Below are 22922 nucleotides of genomic sequence, written 5' to 3' on the forward strand. Positions count from 1 at the left end.
ATATAGGCTGAACTGGATGGACAAATGTCTTTTTTCGGCCTTACTAACTATGTTACTATGTTACTATGTTACTATTTAAAAGGAGTATAAAGGCATTCAAGAATGCGGTTTAATATTTCTGTTAGCGTTTATAGAGATACACCAGATGAGGATCTTAACCAGTGGTATCCAAGAGGGCAAACACTTTGATAGATGCAACATGGTGTATGACAATACCCTTGGGGAGAATTTGAGTAGTGGGTACTTGGCTTACAAATATTGAATTACACCAATCAAGAACACAATACTCTTCACTCAATGGTCATATTATATTAAGGTTTCTTTTTCCATAGATACAGAGATTAGGGAGTTTTTTTGTTTGATAGCTGTATCTCCTTCCAGGCATTGAAATGTTGCACTGTATATAGCCTGTATGTCCAGCTATCGGCCCATATCGCTGCTCCCGTTCGCCTCCAAACTCCTCAAAAAGCATGTCCACACTGTACTTTCCTCCCACCTCTCATCTAACCTACTCCTTTACAACCTTCACTCCGGCTTCCACCCCACTATTCCACCGAAACTGCCCTAACCAAATTTACAAACGACTTACTGCCAAAGCTGTTGTGAATTCTGTGGCAGAGCTCCCTCCTGTGGTCACAAGTGGTACTTCGGCTGGTTCTCTCTGTGAGCTTCCGTTGGTGGAGGAAAGTGGTACTGCGGCTTCTGAGTTTTCGTCCTCAGGTGATGTGGTGAAGTCGTTAGGTGCTTCTCTATTTAACTCCACCTAGTGCTTTGATCCTGGCTTCCAGTCAATGTTCTAGTATTGGACCTGTTTCCTCCTGGATCGTTCCTGTGGCCTGCTGCTCTGCATAGCCAAGTTCCTCTTTGCTATTTGTTTGCTGTTTTTTTCTGTCCAGCTTGTCAATTTGTTTTTTACTGCTTGCTGGAAGCTCTGGGACGCAGAGGGTGTACCTCCGTGCCGTTAGTTCGGTACGGAGGGTCTTTTTGCCCCCTTTGCGTGGTTTTTGTAGGGTTTTGTGTTGACCGCAAAGTTACCTTTCCTATCCTCGCTCTGTTCAGAAAGTTGGGCCTCACTTTGCTAAATCTATTTCATCTCTACGTTTGTCTTTTCATCTTAACTCACAGTCATTATATGTGGGGGCTGCCTTTTCCTTTGGGGTATTTCTCTGAGGCAAGGTAGGCTTATTTTCTATCTTCAGGCTAGCTAGTTTCTCAGGCCGTACCGAGTTGCATAGGCAGCATTAGGCGCAATCCACGGCTGCCTTTAGTGTGGTTGGAGAGGATTAGGGATTCGGTCAACAGAGTTCCCACGTCTCAGAGCTCGTTCTTGTTTTTTGGGTTATTGCCAGGTCACTGTATGTGCGCTGACCTCTATGTCCATTGTGGTACTGAATTACCTTTCATAACAGTACTGGAAGCCCAAAGTACTAATGATTCTCAATAGAGGGAAAAAAGAAGTTCTGAGACCATTTTTTTTTTCTTTGCACTGTGTTTTGCCTTTTTTTTCCCCTAGACATTTGGGTGGTTCAGGACACAGGTGTAGCAATGGACATTAAAGGTCTGTCTTCATGTGTGGATCAGCTCATGGCAAGAGTACAAAGTATTCAAGACTTTGTGGTTCAGAATTCTATGTTAGAACCGAGAATCCCTATTCCTGATTTGTTTTTTGGAGATAGAACTAAATTTCTGAGTTTCAAAAATAATTGTAAACTATTTCTGGCTTTGAAACCTCGCTCCTCTGGTGACCCAGTTCAACAAGTTAGGATCGTTATTTCTTTTTTGCGTGGCGATCCTCAGTACTGGGCATTTTCCCTTGTGCCAGGGGATCCTGCATTAAGTAATATCGATGCATTTTTCCTGGCGCTCGGATTGCTGTACGATGAGCCAAATTCTGTGGATCAGGCAGAGAAGAATTTGCTGGCTCTGTGTCAGGGTCAGGATGAAATAGAGGTATATTGTCAGAAATTTAGAAAGTGGTCCGTACTCACTCAGTGGAATGAAGGTGCGCTCGCAGCTATTTTCAGAAAAGGTCTCTCTGAAGCCCTTAAGGATGTCATGGTGGGATTTCCTATGCCTGCTGGTCTGAATGAGTCTATGTCTTTGGCCATTCAGATCGGTCGACGCTTGCGCGAGCGTAAATCTGTGCACCATTTGGCGGTATTACCTGAGCTTAAACCTGAGCCTATGCAGTGCGATAGGACTTTGACCAGAGTTGAACGGCAAGAACACAGACGTCTGAATGGGCTGTGTTTCTACTGTGGTGATTCCACTCATGCTATCTCTGATTGTCCTAAGCGCACTAAGCGGTTCGCTAGGTCTGCCACCATTGGTACGGTACAGTCAAAATTTCTTCTGTCTGTTACCTTGATCTGCTCTTTGTCATCGTATTCTGTCATGGCATTTGTGGACTCAGGCGCTGCCCTGAATTTGATGGACTTGGAGTATGCTAGGCGTTGTGGGTTTTTCTTGGAGCCCTTGCAGTGTCCTATTCCATTGAGAGGAATTGATGCTACGCCTTTGGCCAAGAATAAGCCTCAGTACTGGACCCAGCTGACCATGTGCATGGCTCCTGCACATCAGGAGGTTATTCGCTTTCTGGTGTTGCATAATCTGCATGATGTGGTCGTGTTGGGGTTGCCATGGCTACAAGTCCATAATCCAGTTTTAGACTGGAAATCCATGTCTGTGTCCAGCTGGGGTTATCAGGGGGTACATGGTGATGTCCCATTTCTGACTATTTCGTCATCCACCCCTTCTGAGGTTCCTGAGTTCTTGTCTGATTACCGGGATTTATTTGATGAGCCCAAGTCCGATACCCTACCTCCGCATAGGGGTTGTGATTGTGCTATCGATTTGATTCCTGGTAGTAAATTCCCAAAAGGTCGACTGTTTAATTTATATGTGCCTGAGCACGCCGCTATTTGGAGTTATGTGAAGGAGTCTTTGGAGAAGGGGCATATTCGCCCGTCATCGTCGCCATTGGGAGCAGGGTTCTTTTTTGTAGCCAAGAAGGATGGTTCGCTGAGACCTTGTATAGATTACCGCCTTCTAAATAAGATCACGGTTAAATTTCAGTACCCCATGCCGCTGCTATCTGATTTGTTTGCTCGGATTAAGGGGGCTAGTTGGTTCACCAAGATAGATCTTCGTGGTGCGTATAATCTTGTGCGTATTAAGCGAGGCGATGAGTGGAAAACTGCATTTAATACGCCCGAGGGCCATTTTGAGTATCTAGTAATGCCATTCGGACTTGCCAATGCTCCATCAGTGTTTCAGTCCTTTATGCATGACATCTTCCGAGAGTACCTGGATAAATTCCTGATTGTGTACTTAGATGACATTTTGATCTTCTCGGATGATTGGGAGTCTCATGTGAAGCAGGTCAGAACGGTGTTTCAGGTCCTGCGTGCTAATTCTTTGTTTGTGAAGGGATCAAAGTGTCTCTTTGGTGTTCAGAAGGTTTAATTTTTGGGGCTCATCTTTTCCCCTTCTACTATCGAGATGGATCCTGTTAAGGTCCAAGCCATCCATAATTGGACTCAGCCGACATCTCTGAAAAGTCTGCAAAAGTTCCTGGGCTTTGCTAATTTTTATCGTCGCTTCATCTGCAATTTTTCTAGTATTGCTAAACCATTGACCGATTTGACCAAGAAAGGTGCTGATTTGGTCAATTGGTCTTCTGCTGCGGTGGAAGCTTTTCAAGAGTTGAAGCGTCGTTTTTCTTCTGCCCCTGTGTTGTGTCAACCAGATGTTTCGCTTCCGTTCCAGGTCGAGGTTGATGCTTCTGAGATTGGAGCAGGGGCTGTTTTGTCGCAGAGAAGTTCTGATTGCTCGGTGATGAAACCATGCGCCTTCTTTTCCAGGAAGTTTTCGCCTGCTGAGCGAAATTATGATGTGGGCAATCGAGAGTTGCTGGCCATGAAGTGGGCATTCGAGGAGTGGCGTCATTGGCTTGAAGGAGCTAAGCATCGCGTGGTGGTCTTGACTGATCATAAGAACTTGACTTATCTCGAGTCCGCCAAGCGGTTGAATCCTAGACAAGCTCGTTGGTCATTGTTTTTTGCCCGTTTTGACTTTGTGATTTCATACCTTCCGGGCTCTAAAAATGTGAAGGCGGATGCTCTGTCTAGGAGTTTTGTGCCCGACTCTCCGGGTGTATCTGAGCCGGCGGGTATCCTCAAAGAGGGAGTAATTGTGTCTGCCATCTCCCCTGATTTGCGGCGGGTGCTGCAAAAATTTCAGGCTAATAAACCTGATCGTTGCCCAGCGGAGAAACTGTTTGTCCCTGATAGGTGGACGAATAAAGTTATCTCTGAGGTTCATTGTTCGGTGTTGGCTGGTCATCCTGGAATCTTTGGTACCAGAGAGTTAGTGGCTAGATCCTTTTGGTGGCCATCTCTGTCGCGGGATGTGCGTGCTTTTGTGCAGTCCTGTGGGATTTCTGCTCGGGCTAAGCCCTGCTGTTCTCGTGCCAGTGGGTTGCTTTTGCCCTTGCCGGTCCCGAAGAGGCCTTGGACACATATCTCTATGGATTTTATTTCAGATCTTCCCGTCTCTCAAAAGATGTCAGTCATTTGGGTGGTCTGTGATCGCTTCTCTAAGATGGTCCATTTGGTACCCTTGTCTAAATTGCCTTCCTCCTCTGATTTGGTGCCATTGTTTTTCCAGCATGCGGTTCGTTTACATGGCATTCCAGAGAATATCGTTTCTGACAGAGGTTCCCAGTTTGTTTCAAGGTTTTGGCGAGCCTTTTGTGGTAGGATGGGCATTGACTTGTCTTTTTCCTCGGCTTTCCATCCTCAGACTAATGGCCAGACCGAACGAACCAATCAGACCTTGGAAACATATCTGAGATGCTTTGTTTCTGCTGATCAGGATGACTGGGTGTCCTTTTTGCCTTTGGCTGAGTTCGCCCTTAATAATCGGGCCAGCTCGGCTACCTTGGTTTCACCGTTTTTCTGCAACTCTGGGTTCTATCCTCGTTTCTCTTCAGGGCAGGTTGAGTCTTCGGACTGTCCTGGTGTGGATACTGTGGTGGACAGGTTGCAGCAGATTTGGACTCATGTAGTGGACAATTTGACTTTGTCCCAGGAGAAGGCTCAACGTTTCGCTAATCGCAGACGCTGTGTGGGTCCCCGACTTCGGGTTGGGGACTTGGTTTGGTTATCTTCTCGTCATATTCCTATGAAGGTTTCCTCTCCTAAGTTTAAACCTCGTTTTATTGGTCCGTATAGGATTTCTGAGGTTCTTAATCCTGTGTCTTTTCGTCTGACCCTTCCAGATTCATTTTCCATACATAACGTATTCCATAGGTCATTGTTGCGGAGATACGTGGCACCTATGGTTCCATCTGTTAATCCGCCTGCCCCGGTTTTGGTGGAGGGGGAGTTGGAGTATATTGTGGAGAAGATTTTGGATTCTCGTGTTTCAAGGCGGAAACTCCAGTATCTGGTTAAGTGGAAGGGTTATGCTCAGGAAGATAATTCCTGGGTCTTTGCCTCTGATGTCCATGCTCCCGATCTTGTTCGTGCCTTTCATATGGCTCATCCTGGTCCTCCTGGGAGCTCTGGTGAGGGTTCGGTGACCCCTCCTCAAGGGGGGGGTACGGTTGTGAATTCTGTGGCAGAGCTCCCTCATGTGGTCACAAGTGGTACTTCGGCTGGTTCTCTCTGTGAGCTTCCGTTGGTGGAGGAAAGTGGTACTGTGGCTTCTGAGTTTCCGTCCTCAGGTGATGTGGTGAAGTCGTTAGTTGCTTCTCTATTTAACTCCACCTAGTGCTTTGATCCTGGCTTCCAGTCAATGTTCTAGTATTGGACCTGTTTCCTCCTGGATCGTTCCTGTGGCCTGCTGCTCTGCATAGCTAAGTTCCTCTTTGCTATTTGTTTGCTGTTTTTTTCTGTCCAGCTTGTCAATTTGTTTTTTACTGCTTGCTGGAAGCTCTGGGACGCAGAGGGTGTACCTCCGTGCCGTTAGTTCGGTACGGAGGGTCTTTTTGCCCCCTTTGCGTGGTTTTTGTAGGGTTTTGTGTTGACCGCAAAGTTACCTTTCCTATCCTCGCTCTGTTCAGAAAGTTGGGCCTCACTTTGCTAAATCTATTTCATCTCTACGTTTGTCTTTTCATCTTAACTCACAGTCATTATATGTGGGGGGCTGCCTTTTCCTTTGGGGTATTTCTCTGAGGCAAGGTAGGCTTATTTTCTATCTTCAGGCTAGCTAGTTTCTCAGGCCGTGCCGAGTTGCATAGGCAGCGTTAGGCGCAATCCACGGCTGCCTTTAGTGTGGTTGGAGAGGATTAGGGATTGCAGTCAACAGAGTTCCCACGTCTCAGAGCTCGTTCTTGTTTTTTGGGTTATTGCCAGGTCACTGTATGTGCGCTGACCTCTATGTCCATTGTGGTACTGAATTACCTTTCATAACACAAAGCCAACAGACATTTCACTATACACTTCCTTCTAGATCTGTCCTCTGTCCTCAACAATCAACCACTCTCTCTTACCCTTGCCCTCTCCTGGATCTCCTCATACCTCTCTAACTGCACATTTAGCGTCTCCCACTCCTATACTACTTCTTCATCCCATCCGCTCTCTCTTACTCTTCTCCATCTATACCTTTGGCCAATGACAAGAGATCTACTTCTTTGGCCCAGACATCACTTCTCTGCTGTCCAGAATCCCAGAGTGTATTTTAGCTCTATCCTCCTTCACCCCTCACTTCTGAAACTCAACATTGACAAAACTGAACTCATCAGCTTTCCTCCAGCTCACCTATTTTCCCCATCTGATCTGTCTATCACAATAAATGACATCAAGGTTTCCCCTGTATCTAAAGTTCGCTGCCTATGCGAAACCCTTGACTCTGCCTTGTCCTTCAAACCATACATCCAAGTTCTTGCCACATCTTGCCGCCTCCAACTCAAAAATATTTCCAGAACCTATCCTTTCCTCAACCATCAATCTACTAAAATAATAGTGTATGTCCTCATCATCTCTTGCCTACTGCAATATCCTCTTCTGTGGCCTTCCTGCTAATTCTCTCACATCTCTCTAGTCTGTCCTTAACTCTGCTGCTCCACTAATCCACCTCTCTCCTCGCTACTCCCCTCTGCAAATCCCTTTATTGGCTCCCACTGACTTACAAAGCTGTCCATAATCTGTCTCCCCATATATCTCTGAACTAATCTCCCACTATGTAATTTCTGGTCATCCTAATATATGCTTCTCTTCCACGCTCATACGTTCCTCACCCAATCGACTGCAAGACGTCTCGAGGGTATCCCCCATCCTCTAGAATTCTGTGCGCCAACGCATCCAAAAATCCCTACATTTGGAACTTTGAAGCAGAACTTGGAAACCCATCTCTTCAGAACAGTTTACAGGCTGCAATGACCCTGTTGCCACCTCATCATTATCAGAGCTGCCGTCTTACCAACACCAGAGGTGCTGAAACCGCCGAACCTACTGTCTCCTTCCCCATTATGCTGTGGAATGTAAGGCCACAATGGCAGTGTCCTCACCCCTCTATACCTGTCTGTCACTATTAGTTTGTTCATTTCAATTTCTGCTTAGATTCTGAACAGCTGGAAAGCCACAGTTCGTAGCTCTATTCTTACCTATTAATATAAGTCTAATGTTAAAGGGAATCAGTCATATTAAAATTGGTGGCAAAATATCTGATGGCAAAATATAGCACAGCAGCAGGAGTTGATCAGATTAATATGCTTTTTTGTGGCATAGAAGTTCAGTAAACCTTACAAACCAAGGATCTCAGTGCAGAAATTGCAAGCTTGAGTCTAGAGGGCGGACCTACCAGTGATTGACAGTCTTCCCTGTAGACTGTGTATGCAGAGATAACTGTCAATCACTGAATAGGACCGACCTCTGGACTCCTATACATAGAAACACCAGGGACTTCAATGAATAAAATACAGGTTCTACTGAATCATTTTCAACAAATCCATATATCAGTCTGCTCGGTTTCGACTTCTCTATAACATGCTTAATGCTGTCCACAGATTGGACTGTATGTACAGCGCAACGTTTTTCCTTCAAGAAAGGAGCTTGGGGTAAATACATAATTTCAGTATCTATTACTATAACTATATTTTATAAATATATTTGAGGAGTTATGAAGTCAACTTTGCAAGTAAGAGATATAACCTAAGATTAGTCCTTTCACCCTGCTGTTGGTGTATGGTGACATTGAGGTTTGTATATTATATGGATACAAGGAAAGAGTGCTTTTGATGTACTATAGTCTTGCATTGACATGGTTAATGAGAAGAATACAAAGCCACCCATCCCACCGCCTGCGCATTTAGTAAGACCGTCTTTCCAGTTATTGTTTTGTTCTGCTCACTATTTGTATTCTTGCTCTGGTCCTATTGTGTTTCTAGTCTTTGAAGAGCATTATGGTTGTGTGCTGAATGAGTCTACTCCATTCTGCCTTCGCTGCTCACTGGCTCTTCTACAATAAGCAATGCTAACAGTTATATATTATATTCATTTATTCTTGATTATAGCTTTCTAAAAAACTGGAAATAGGTGCTGTCAAACAAACACACTTTAAAGGGAGTCTATTACTATGACAGAACCTACTTTTTTTTTTCTTGTTTAGAGGTATTTAGCAGAACTGTCCCACCCAAAGTAAGGATCAGGGAGAGGGAATTAAGCTTGCTGTATTTGCTAATGAGTATATGTAGCAAAATCAGTAAGCCCTACTCTTATAAGGGGACTAATTTACATGTAAAGGAAATGCAGCTTAAGAAAGAGGAAAGGGTTCTTTACTGTAAGTGGCGCCAAATTCCAGAGTGCTCTACCAATGTTTGATTAAAGAATTTAATGAGGTCCAGACCTTTAGTTATAACTAACGGTATTGAGGAGGAGAATAAATAAGGAGGTGATTGATGTAGAACTGATGTAGGGAAATATTTGACTGCTAGGTGGGACCTAAATTCCACAACTAGCAACATTCAAGGGGTTTTGCTTTGTCTTCCTCTGGACCAAACAGCTCAGCCCAAGGCAGGATGAACTTGATGACCTTTTGCCTTTTCAAGTATAATGGGTATGATAATACGTATCACCAATAGATTTCCAGCACAGCTGTCCATTTTTTTTTCTGGGGGCTTGCTGAATTATTAGCAGGTTTGTGTTTTATAACTAGCTGGATACCTACATTTCTGCCTTAATCATGAATTCTTGTTCCTCTGAGTAATTCTGCAGTGATTTTTTTTCCTAAACGGACCTGCCGAGTTGTCACAAATCAAAGTTTAGTGCTTTTTAAGTGTCCCCCATACAAACATTTTCCAGCTTCCCTCCAAAATATAGAGATCTATTGCTAACATAAAATCATTGCTGTCCTCTTTTCCCCTAGAATAACAGCTACGTAAAAACCACGTGTACATGTACAATGCATTTACTTTTCCAATTTTACAGTATTACGTTTTCTGGGGAAAATAAACCTGCATTGGCAAGTATGCCGTGGTGTTAAAAGCCTTGTGAATTCCAGCTACATTTTTAGAATACACTAGATGCTGAATGGTGTCTAAAATCACCAGGAACAGGCAGTTTATCATTCGAGCTTGGTTAGAGAGTTCTAACATATAGGTGAAATTATTGTATTATCTTGAAAACCCATATGTAGGTTTCCGTAATGACTCTATTTAGCGGTCTATGAGCTTTAGCATATGTCATATATTGTGCGGTAATATATTGCTGTAGTGACTGTTCCACCACATATGTATGGATTACCAAAGTTTAAAGAGTTTGTCAGGTTTGGACAACTTCTCATAATATGGACCCACAAATCAAAAGCAGGTTGAAAAAGTATTGCTGCTTGGAGACAAACCAGGATGTTTTTTATTGAAAATCTATGCCAATATTCATTTGCCATGCATTGGCAAAGCAGGGTGCTAACTTAAGTAAAGCCATGGCATTCTAATTATTCAGTAATTGCCCTGTAGTCCTCCTCAGACACAGCAATGATAAAAGCCCCTTTAATACCATCTGGTTCATTTTAGAGTGGAAACCTTTTAAATACAATCAGAAGAATTTCACTAATCAAACTAGTGATATGGTAATATAGGTGCCACTCATACACTTTCAGGCTAATTTGCATTTAGCTTCAAAGCTTGATTTTTATCTCTGGCACATAGAATGACTGTAAGGCAGGTATGAGTTTCATTGTCGTTCTATGACCAATACTGCCATACTACTAGGTTGATTGATTAAAAAAAAATGTCCTGCCACCCAGTATTGTGGAGTCAAAGTCGTGAAGTCGGAGTCTGTGTCAATTTTGGTTTACTTGGAGTTGGCATAGCATGAACTGACTCAGACTCCTAAAATATATAATACATTGGGTACAGTAGTTCAATGCAGTATGTACTGTAATTTTCATAATAATTTGGGAAAATTATGAAATGTCCTATAAATGTCTGTTCTGTTCCTGATCTCAGGATCTCTGTTTTAAGTTGAGATAAATCTATGCTGCACTTTATGTTCATGCTCAGTAGTAAAGCTCTTCCTCCACAGATGAAAGGAAAAAGGCACTGGGAAGGAATGCCTGCACTCATCTCAGAACTGATAGAGTGAACAGGAAAACAGGATTAAGGCAAGTTAAATAGCTTGTATCAATGGTGATGAAAGCCTGATGGTACCTTTTTATTACAGTAAATGTATCACTTTGGCATGAGCCATGTATGAGGGAGCAGAAGTAAGGGAAATTAAGGAGTTGGAGTGGGAAGTTTGGCTTACCGACTCCACAACCCTCCTGCTACTTTAACTTAAAGAATTTGGCCAATATCTAGAGCAGTATAGAAATATAAGTAACTGCTAAATGATAGTAAAATGAATACAAATATAAAATGTATAAATTATATAAAATTTATAGTGTAGATATGAAAACTATACATTTCCAAAATAATATATGTCACACAAATGCAGCACTAACATGGCTGCTAGCCAAAATCAAACCTTGTAAATTTAGATAAAAACTTGGATTAAAAAAAAAATGAATTAATGCTATTTTATCACACAGTACTCTAGAACTGGAATTACGAATAGCGCATGTAAGACTACAAGAATACACTATCTGCCTCAGGAAGGAGGGGTACGAAAGAAGCAATAGTGACTGAGTGGGTGGCAATAAGTTTTTTCACAGGAGTGTAACAATTTCAGATCATGTGCAATCTGGATACCAGCTGAGCGGCACAGAAGGCTTGTTTCAGCCTCACTGGGCAGGAATTATTTAGAACCACAGAAAGGCACAGGAGAAAAGATTTCCTTAGTAAAGTGACTTACATATGCAGCTACGATGCTGCTCTTGGCAGCAACGAAGACTAAGCAAATGAAGATCGCCGATCCCAGCATGCCCACGGCACAGACAAGTGGGTCAGCACGTTGAGTTTTCAACCGACACCATTTAGTAGCTCCCGCCCCTGTTATCACTCCGAGAAAGCCGGTGATGCAGGTGATTGCTCCAAAAATCAAACTGTTAAAAAGAGATAGAAAGGCTTGTTATATGGACAAGTGGTACAGTAGTGTCAAAACTATAAGCGTCTCCTAGTTACAGGGCTTCTCTTTTCACAGTGGGGAGTTTAATATTAAGAAATTCTAAAAAAAGTTATTGAACATCCCTGATCTTAAGGTGTATCCTAGTGGCCAGTAGTCCCTAATAAAAAATGAATCCAGGGGAAATAGTCATGTAAATTAAGTCAATATCCATTCATTCATGATGTCCATTGTATTCAAGAGGCACCCTGCAGTCCTCCTACCAAGTGCCACACTTGTATGCGGCTTTATGCTTTAACATAGGAGGTTTCAGATTTTCTATATTAAATGAGAGTACTTGTTGCAGAGAAAAGAGAAATATTACAGAAGTATTCCAGAAATACGTAAGTGGATAACAGTTGTAAATAAATGCAGAACCTTAGTACAGGAGTTGAGCGAATATGTTCGGGTTCCCTCTTATTCGGCAAGCTATAGCGCTTACCGAATAAGCTGCAGAGGGAACCTGGCTTCCTAGATCGCGCTGGCTGATCAGCTGATTGGCGCCGCAGCTGCACGTGTCGCAGCTGTGTCAGTGTCACAGCCGCGACGCCGATCAGCTGATCGACCGGTGCGATCCAGGAAGCCGGGTTCCATCTGCAGCTTATTCGGTAAGCGCTATAGCTTGCCGAATAAGAGGGAACCCAAACATACTTGCTCAACTCTACTTAGTACCTCTAGGTTAAGTTCCCATAATGAGTTTTTGGTGAGATTTTGACACTGTATAAAAAAAACGCAATGTCTGACGGTTCCAGCAAAGTGGTTGGGATGAATACAAATTTTGTGCCCATTGTGCTTCATTATTATGTACAAAGTGAACTGCGGTGTGTTTCAAATTTGCAAAATGTAAATTTTTCTAGCAAATACGCCGCGTGTTATGTGCGGATTTTCTTCATACACTTGCATTAGATGCAGAAAATCCAAATGCAAAAAAAATGCATACTCGTCTTTAGCGCTTTTAGGCTGTGGAAATGCACTTAAGTGTAATACGTGCTATTTAAGTGACATGACATTCCAAGGATTCAAAGATGGCAGCATTAAAAACGCGTGGGACATAATTGGTACAAAAAATCTGCCACATGAAAAACTCACCATGTACTCATCACGGGAATATAGCCTTGAGAAGTGTACAAATTGATAAAATACCTGTCTTTGGTGCTGCAGGGTCCAAAGTTACACGGCTCCACTGTTTTCTGTACGACCTGAGCTCTATACAGATAGAGGGGGATCCACATACCGAGAGCCCCAGTGGCAAATGACACTGTAGATGTTGCCAATGACGAGAAGACATAACTGCGACTGGTAAAATGAATAGAAAATGCACAAATTAAGTGCCGCAGGCCAGATGTGACCGAAAATTGGTTTAGCTTCTTTTTCTGTATTTAATGAGGTTTCTGCCAGTTTTTTGGAATTTCCTCATATTATATAATAATGTTGTGCGGCCTCTGTGTTCTAGTCTGTGCACAAGAGAACTTGATTTCTCATTGTCATGTCTGTGCAAATGTGATCACTGTCTTGTAAGAAAACATATACCCAATATGTGCAAAGATACGACATATTGGCAAGCACAATTCAAGGTGTTTATAGGAAAGTAAATCGTGTATTTGTTAACAATAATATCCCATAAAATAAATATTTGTACAATTATTGTCAGAAATATCGCCCTTATCATGTACTCTTCCAAAAGGAAGTCTAAGAGTAGAATAACATTCCGCAATCATAGCAAATTGTGTAGACAAAGTCCGCTCACCTGGATGGACGTGAGGAGCTTCTGAGCTTCTATCACCTCGCTCGGATCTGAGCCAGAGCAGCTACAGCATAGACTTTTGGAAGAGGAAGAGAAAGATCCAGCGAGGAAGGAGCTTGAAATCTCGAGTATAAAATGTAGCATTTATTATGCACTTTAAAAAAAAACCTCAAGGACATTGACAGTGGTGCATCCCAAGGTTATAAGACCTACACATTTCAACTCCACGTCTTATTCATGGTCTAAGATGTGGAGTAAAACATGGAGTCGAAATGTGTAGGTCTTATAACCTTGGGATGCACCACTGTTAATTTAATTCAGGTTTTTATTTTATTTTATAAAAGTGCATAATAAATGATAAGTTTTATACTCAAGATTTAAAGCTCCTTCCTTGCTGGATCTTGCTCTTCCTCTTCCAATTCTGCAATCATGACGCATAAACACACATGTAGTGCACTCAGTCTAGCACACATCATACTAACCATATCTTGATGCAGAGTACTGTAACTTGACATTTAAAGTAAACCTGTCAGCACAATTTTTTTTAATGCAAAGTAAAGAAATCTGCTTTGTGGTTCTTCTGTAATCACCATGTGAAGTTTTCTGCTAATTAGATTTCGGTGCACGGGGCCGGCCTATACCCGGGGTCTTCTCCTCACGGTCTGTGATTCCCTGGCCCCTCCGCCTGCCTCCGGTCTGTGAATGATCTGCCTCCTCTGTATGAAATCTCAGCAGTGACCTGTCATTCATAGAGCGGAGGGAGGCAGATGGGCTGGAGAATCAGACAGGGCGGAGAAGATCCTGTGTACAGTCCGCCCCCCCCCCCTCCCCGTGCACCAAAATCTAATCAGCAGAAAACTTCAAATGGTGATTAGAGAACAACCAGATGGATTTAATCACCAAAGGTATCAATGAAATGAGTATTACAGAACTATAATAACCATTACTTTACATTACAAAATTGTGCTGACCGGTTCTCCTTAAAGCACACGCCATTGAACAAGTGAGTTAGTTGCAGAGGGATATTCTGTCTTGGGAAAGCATATATAGTGTTGTACAGATGAAGTGTGGCACTGATCGTGGCATTCATGCAATCTTGGTTTTCCCTTTATGGCAGTTAGATCTTCATGTTACTTACTTCTTGACCAGAGCTTTCATATCTCGGAACCAAGAACTCCGTGCCTTTAGTTGTTCTGTGTGTCCTCTCTTAGCCGCTGGTACGAATATCAGTATTAGCGTTCCAGTTATCATACCAAGCACTGGGGAGACCTGACGAGACATTAAATATATTAATATATAAACATAGTTCACACTTGATATTAAACTACAGCAAAAAAAGACATTCAATGTCATTAGATTAGAGAATTCTATTAAATAGGAGACACTGCTGGAAGGTTGTGATCAGAGTCATTAGTAAGCCTCGGTACTTAGCATTTATTTAATCCTAATGAGCCTCAGAGACGATGCCTCAAGCATCTAGGCTTCAGTCTGCTGCCTTCAGGAGAAATATAATACATCGTGATGTTCTAATAAACCAGTAGTAGGAAAGATTACAAAATCACGTATTTTGGTTTAAAAAAAAATAAGAGACTAAGAGAAGAAAATGTGTTCTAATAGTAAAGTTATCTTTACTCTTCTATTCAAACCCTGTGTCCTGCATCATGCTTGTGATGTCCATCTTTCATGCGACCACTGCAGCCAATCACTGGTCCTATCAGCGGTGATGCTAGCATGAACGATCACAAATGATGGACTCGATGCCAGTGCTGCAGCACAGTCAGATACCAGCAAATAGTAATGGTTATTTTATTTATTTGAACACATTTCCTGCTCTCAGCATTTCTATTATTACATAAAACCCATTTAAAATGGTGTCATCAGGGTATGGTCCATGGTCTGGTCATAGTTCTCCACCTTTTCAGTGGACTATTCTTACGTTCCTTGAAACATATGACATGTGTAACTATGGATTTGTCTTCTTTTTATACTTTACACTAGTAAAAAATGTTCAATGGTATTGCCCTGTGACACATTACAAAAGCATTTGTGTAGAAGTAATTATCATTGTACACATTTGATAGAACAGCCAAATATCTTTTATAATGAAGCTTAGTATATCCAAGCCGCACCTCTTCCCTAATTACCGTATATATAAATTTGTACAGGAACGCACAGAAGACCACCCAAAATATTAAACAATAAGAAACTGGAAAGAAATATTCTCTATTTTTGGCTGTTCGGTAAGGACAGAAATATACCTTTATTATAGCTACAATTCCCTAGTTACTGACTGGATATGCCAAAGTTTTAGAGCGAGAGAGCCAGAGGTGAAGAAGCAATGCTTCCTGTTTTAAGCCTTAAAACCAGATTTATGATCAAACAAGCAATGCTTGCACTTAGATGAAAAAGAAAGGAAGTGTGAAGTATATGGGGTCAGTGCTAAAGCTATGGAAACCAGCTTTGTTGTTATTTTTTTCCCTTAAAACAGGAAAGAGACTTTGTTATAATCCTAGACTGCAAAATGTGGTGTAAAGTTGGGAATGAACCGTTAAGATGCTGCTGCTGATTAGATAACTAATAATGCAACTGCATGGATCGGCTTTCTCGCTAAGCACAAAGCTCTCCGTATTTCACTGTGAAGGGCCTGCATTAATATTCATTGATCATGATTCTTATCCCTCTTTACAAGTATATTAGGGCATTCAGTTTTAAGAATTTACCCTAGCACAACGAGAGGAGTAGATTTGTTCTTGGGTCACACTAATATGATGATTTCTACTCATGTTGGAACCATAACAGCTCTGATCTGTACTCAAATACTGAATATTGACTAAAAGTGTGGTCTAATTTCCATCTGTGTTCCATTATTTTTGACAGCAAGAACACTACTGAAGCTATGCTAACGGTGACATAAAAAATATTGGAGTTCCTGAAGAGTGAACAAAGCCAAAAGGTAGCCTTGCAATTAGTTCAATGTTAACTAAATGCACAGATTTTCGCTGTACCAGCTAATTATCTAATGTGTACTGGTCTCAACTTTCTTGCTATGGCAAAAGTTGGAAGAAAGCAAGATTAGTTATTGTAACAGGGCATCAGCAAAAATGGTTGACAGCATGTTCAGTACAGACCAAAAGTTTGGACACACCTTGGACAACACCACAACTGATGGTCCCAACCCCATTTATAAGGCAAGAAATCCCACTTCTTAAACCTGACACGGCACACCTGTGAATTATAAACCATTCCCGGTGACTACCTCTTGAAGCTCATCAAGAGAATGCCAAGAGTGTGCAAAGCAGTCATCAAAGCAAAACTTTGAAGAACCTAGAATATAAGACATAATTTCAGTTGTTTCACACTTTTTTGTTAAGTATATAATTCCACATGTGTTAGTTCATAGTTTTGATGCCTTCAGTGTGAATGTACAATTTTCATAGTCATGAAAATACAGAAAAAATCTTTAAATGAGAAGGTGTGTCCAAACTTTTGGTCTGTACTGTATGTGTCACCAAGGTGGCTGGCCTCAGTGATGTAAATCCCGGGAAGTGTGCAACAGTAACACTAGGTTACGGAGTAGTTGGTTTAAGTGTATTCTGGGTCCAGAATTTAGGAGAGACCAAAAGAGATAGAGTGGGAAAAGGTTGCTCTCATACTCCACTTTGGGTTTTACAAGCTGAATTAAAGGCAGCTGAGACTTCAAAGAGTGAGTTGTGCTGGAGCTAACCATGGGTATATTTCTTGATGAAAGAGCTTAAAACTAGAGATAAGGGTCAGGGCTTACTTGGCAAGCTATAGCGCTTACCAAATAAGCTGTAGAGGGAACCCGGATACCTGGAGCGTGCCAGCTGATCTGTTTGGCTCTGCAGCTGCATGTTTCGCGGCTGTGTGACACATGCATGGAGAGATCAACAAACAGGTTCTCCATGCATGTGTTGTGACTGTCACACAGCCGCGACACATGCAGCTGCGGAGCCGAAAAGCTGATCAGCCGGAGCGATCCAGGAAGCCGGGTTCCTTCTGCAGCTTATTTGGTAAGCACTATAGCCTCAGGTCAGTTTTAGCATTTAGTGAACCTAGCAAAAAAGCCAAACAAAAAACAAGTGTGGGATTGCACTTTTTTTTGCAATTTCACCACACTTGGAATTTTTTTACCCGTTTTCTAGTACAAGACATGATAAATCCAATGGTGTCTTTCAAAAGTACAACTCGTCCCGCAAAAACCAAGCCCTCACATGACCATATTGACAGAAAGAAAAAAAAATATGGCTCAGGGAAGGAGGGTAGCGAAAAACGAAAAAGGGCTCCGTCATGAAGGGGTTAATTAGTAAAAACTTGCTGACAGATTCACTTTAAGAATATATGCACATTCAGCCATATTACGGTATCTATAAAGTGTATGACTAGCTTTAGAGAAAGCCCTGAATTAGAGTTTTATTCCAAAAATGTAACATTTCCTATCCACTGCTAAACACAATAATACAACATAAAAAGTTTTATCTTCTGAAGCACTGCCATTACGTTTTTATTCATGTAATAAGTAGAGATGCATGTAATGTAGTGTGAGTACAGTAATATACTCACCTACAGCTGCTCTCTCCGGCGTCCAGGGCCGTTCTGCTCCTCTTCTCAGTGATGTCACCACAATTGTGACCAACCGGCTCAGTATGCCAGAAGTCTTTTACTGTGTAAATCTATGGAGTCTTGTTCGGGCGCTCTATAGACTTACACTGTAGAAGCCACTTCCAGGTCACAGAGCACAGCAAGACCCGGAGAGCTTAAAGGGAGTCTGTCACCCCAAACATCGTATAGGAGATAAGGCCACCAGCATCAGGGGCTTATCTACAGCATTCTGTAATGCTGTAGATAAGCCCCCAATATAACCTGTTTTTCTTACCTTTCAGGGTACATTATACTCACCCAGGGGCGGTCCCGCTGCGGTCCGGTCCAATGGGCGTCGCAGTCCAGGTCAGGTGCCTCCCATCTTCATACGATCACATCCTCTTCTTGTCTTCCTCCCGCGGCTCCGGTGCAGGTGTTCTTTGTCTGCCCTGTTGAGGGCAGAGCAAAGTACTTCAGTGCGCAGGCGCCGGGAAAGGTCAGAGAGGCCCGGCACCTGCGCACTGCAGTACTTTGCTCTGCCCTCAACAGGGCAGACAAAGTACGCCTAAGCCGGAGCCGCGGCAGGAAGATCAGAAGAGGGTGTGATCGTATAAAGACAGGTGGCCCTGGCCCGGACCGCGACGCCCATCGGACAGGACCGCAGCGGGACCGCCCCTGGGTGACTATAATATAACCTGTTTTTCTTACCTTTCAGGTTACATCCGGGGGCTTATCTACAGCATTACAGAATGCTTATGCCGGTGGCCTTTTCTCATATACGATTTTTGGGGTGACAGGCTCCCTTTAAGAGCGATGATGTCACTGAGAAGAGGAGCAGAACGGTTCTGGACACCAGAGACAGCAGCGGTAGGTGAGTATATTACTACACTCACACTACATTACATGTACATACACACACAAGGAATGTAAAAAAAACATAATGAGACTGCTTCTTTAAAGAAAGCAGCAGGTGAATGTGGATGAGCACTGTGTAGTTATTCTGTCAGTCAGACAAAGGATTCTTCAGCATTGTCAGCTTTATATCTACACGTCTGGATTAGATGTTCAGAGCTTGATATGCAATGATTTGCCTATTATATAACATGTCAGCTTTTATCACTTGCAGTCACTTCTAACAGAGCAACAAACGCTGTTTGGTCTAAACCCACAAAGCTAAAAAAAATAAAAAAATATAAAATGAATTTTATATACATTATATATTTATTTAAAAAAATAAATGGAATTGCTTACAAATCTATATTGTTTCTGTCTAGGGAATCTCCCTGCCCCACCATGTAGTATGTACATCTGTTCTACTATTCTGCAGAAGTCTACATAGAAATAGCAGATGGGGCATTCAGTTTTGATACCAAGGATGTGAAAATAGAAAAAAACCCATAAGGGGCAAAAAAAAAAAATCTAATTAGTATGGTCTTCTAGGCTTGAGAAACGCTCACACCTTGGGCTGAATCATCATAGAATCCCCTATGGGCTATTAAACCACCATATTTTTTTTTATACTATATCGAGGATCGGTCTGTGCCTGGAAGGTCTGGCACCTATTTATCAACTACTGCTTGCTGCTGCTTTTCTATTTTTTTTTTATATCTAGTATTGGCTTCTAGATATAAAGTTTTTGGGGATTATCCGGTTTTCGTGATAAGGGTTGAACACTTAACAATAAAATAGAGAATTTGGGAAATTACTAGACGTTTTTCTGTAGTCAGCCATATTTTTTACTGTACGTGAAAATAGGAGTAAGAATCAAGGAATACAACTAAATATTATGCTAAACTAATTCATCCTTCCCTCCATATACAAGTCTTTGTAGTAGTAGCAGTTTTGGGATTTGAAGGTTCTTTGCCAATTTGTTGGTTTCCTAAGACTGAGAAACGTCCAATGGCCGCAGCAGAAGATGCCCCACTACTGTTTTAGACAGTAAATGCATATTAATTTATCTTTCAGAATTAATACAATATCTGATTAGAACAAACTAATGCTAATACTTTACCCTCAGTGCCCAGCGCCAGTCCCCTGCCACCTGCTTGACACTTGAACCAGTGATGTATCCTAAGCCACTGTAGGGAGAAAGGCAGAATTAGAAAATCTACAAAATTTATGTATACCAAGACTTTAAACAATTTAGAACTTAAAATAGTTGTGTAATTTATTCATACTTTAAGGAAAGTGCTAAGGATATTTTGTTGCACTTAATATATAACTATTATACGTTCTTCTCCTTTGTTTGTAGCATAGACTTCCTCAAAGACTGTACTTGTTTTCAAAATGGCTGCTAAAGGATGGACATGTGACTAGACCTGCCCAGTAGCCTCCTCCAATTAAAAAAATACATCCTACCATGTGCAGTGTTTTTCTATTGGAGGAGACTGATGGACCGGCCTGGTCACATGACTCTCCACCACCAGCAGCGGCCATTGTAAGGTCAGGAGAGCTATGTGGAAGGCTGCACTGACAAGTACAGAAGGAACACCTGTAATTCTTAGTAAGGGCCACAAACGTGTCCTACACATTCAATACAATTAAAAAAAGTGGGCAACCCTTTTAATAATAGATATACAGACTACATGATTATGTGAAGCAGCTTTGTATAGATTTACTATTTTCAGCCTATATAAGAAAAATCCTTGAATTATTTCTTAATAGCTAACCATTTATGTAAAAAGCCAATATGCATTTTTAGTTTGCAACGCCAGAATAAGGACTTGAAAACACATGTAGCAGGTATTTATGGTGACAAGTGGTAGACTACTAATGTACTGCGTTATTTGTGAGGAAATGATCTCAGGGTGCCACTTTATTATAGGAAATGGCCAACAGGAACCTAGCTGCCACCCAGTCTGGGGTCTAAGGCTGGGATCACACATGCGAGAAATACGGCAGAGTCTTGCATGTTAATACCCGGCAGGCACTGCCGCCGTTATTCAGGAGCGGAACGTGTGGCTGCATGTATTGATATGCGGTCGCACTCTCCGCTCCTGAGTGACGGCGGCAGTGCCGGGTATTAACATGCAAGACTCTGCCGTATTTCTCGCATGTGTGATCCCGGCCTTAGAGTGCGAAAGTCAGATATCCTGGGGGCACTCCATGCTGGTTTATGGAAGTCCGGGGCAAGTGATAACACTGTAACCTATGTTAATATATAGCTTTTCTTGTTCTGGTCACTGAAAAATTGTTTGTTCACTGCTAAAAAAGAAGCTCAAAATTGTATCAAGCATCTGTCACTTGGGATTGAAGAAGACTCTAGTAAAGTCCACTATACCAATACAAATTACCTAATGTCAAGGAACAAGATCAACAGCTGTAGCCATGTTCACATGCAGAGTTTTTTGCAGCATTTTTTTTTTTTTTGCAGCAAAAGTGCTGCTTTCAAAACACTGGTTTTGCTACCTTTTCATTGCGGATTACATGTGTGATTTATCTACAATACATGTTTAATAAAGTCCACTTCATTCACCAAAAACGTAGCAAAATCTGTACTCTCTCATTGCTTTCTAATGGTGTAAAAACCCTGCATATGAACATAGCCTTAAGGGGGATGCCCACTATTCAGAGAAACCCCATGTTTCCCCCTTGTAAAATAACCCCTATACTCCCCTCTGGTGCTGGCGCCATTCGAGTGGTGTCGGCACCGACTCTCCCGGGGATCATGTGACATTATGTCACTGGATCCCTGAGGCCAATCAGTGCTGGCTTCACTCTCCCGACCTTTCAACGTTTCACATACATTCAGAAGTGAGAGAGCAACAGCTCTCTCACTTCTGAATGTATGTGAAACGTTGAAAGGTGTGATCCTCGACTCTGCCCTCTCTTCCAAGCCACATATCCAAGCCTTTGCCTCCTCCTGCAGTCTCAAACTCAAAAATATTTCCCGGCTCTGTGCTTTCCTTGACCACGACACCGCTAAAACGCTAGTGCATGCCCTTATCTCCCGCCTCGACTACTGCAACCTCCTCTCTGGACTCCCCTCTAGCACTCTGGCACCACTCCAATCCATCCTACACTCTGCTGCCCGACTAATCTACCTGTCTCCCCGCTATTCCCCAGCCTCTCTCCTTTGTCAAGCCCTTCACTGGCTTCCTATCGCCCAGAGACTCCAGTTCAAAACCCTCACAATGACATACAAAGCCATCCACAACCTGTCTCCTCCATACATCTGTGACATGGTCTCCCGGTACCTACCTACACATAACCTCCGATCCTCTCAAGACCTCCTTCTCTACGCCTGTCTCATCTCTTCTTCCCACAACCGCATCCAAGACTTCTCCCGTGCTTCCCCCATACTCTGGAACTCTCTACCCCAACACATCAGATTCTCGTCTACCATAGAAACCTTCAAAAAGAACCTGAAGACTCACCTCTTCCGACAAGCCTACAGCCTGCAGTGATCCTGAAGTTACTGAACCGCCGCACAACCTGCCCTACCCTCTCCTAGTGTTTCATCACCCATCCCCTGCAGACTGTGAGCCCTCGTGGGCAGGGTCCTCCCTCCTTATGTAACCATGTGCCTTATTTGCTCATGTTTAATGTATTTGTCTATATTTGCCCCGTATTCACATGTAAAGCGCCATGGAATAAATGGCGCTATAAAAATGTATAATAATAATAGCTGATTGGCCACAGGGATTGAGTGACATAATGTCACATCATCCCCGGGAGAGAAGGTGCCGATGCAGGCATTGGACAGAAGTGTAGGTGTAATTCTCTCGCGGTGGGGGTGGGGGTTGGGGAGAAACATAGGGAGTCAGAAGGGATTGTCACAGTAGTGGACAACACTTTAGATGTGCGAATGATTTTATGGTTAAATTACTTTCATTTAACTTTAGACAGCATTTGGGGAAATCTAAACAGAAAAAAATGTTTATGTTACAAACTGCTTCTTATACACACATGCTATATTTTCATGTCACGGTTATATAATCTCATTGTCTTATTGTTACATGAACGCCAGGGCCTGTTATTGCTTTACATCAGTACTTAGCTTGGAAGAGTTATTCACAAAAAAAACACAAGTTAAT

General features: G+C 42.3%; 1 protein-coding gene across 4 annotated transcripts in view; it reads right to left on the reverse strand.

The window, feature by feature from the left end:
• Window positions 1-22922, reverse strand: part of LOC138670268 (sphingosine-1-phosphate transporter SPNS2) — a 201395-nt gene that overhangs the window by 39052 nt on the left and 139421 nt on the right. For all 4 annotated transcript variants that reach the window (XR_011319317.1, XM_069757460.1, XM_069757461.1 and 1 more), the window contains exons 5-8: window positions 19898-19964; window positions 14426-14556; window positions 12687-12839; window positions 11295-11484 (exon numbers count right to left, since the gene is read on the reverse strand). Coding sequence is in view for 3 of the 4 variants with exons in the window: in XM_069757460.1 (XP_069613561.1) it covers window positions 11295-11484; window positions 12687-12839; window positions 14426-14556; window positions 19898-19964 (541 nt within the window). In the remaining variant the exon portion in view is untranslated. The remainder of the gene's footprint in view (window positions 1-11294; window positions 11485-12686; window positions 12840-14425; window positions 14557-19897; window positions 19965-22922) is intronic.

The sequence above is a fragment of the Ranitomeya imitator genome, chromosome 3, assembly GCF_032444005.1.
Source record: "Ranitomeya imitator isolate aRanImi1 chromosome 3, aRanImi1.pri, whole genome shotgun sequence".
Taxonomy (NCBI): domain Eukaryota; kingdom Metazoa; phylum Chordata; class Amphibia; order Anura; family Dendrobatidae; genus Ranitomeya; species Ranitomeya imitator.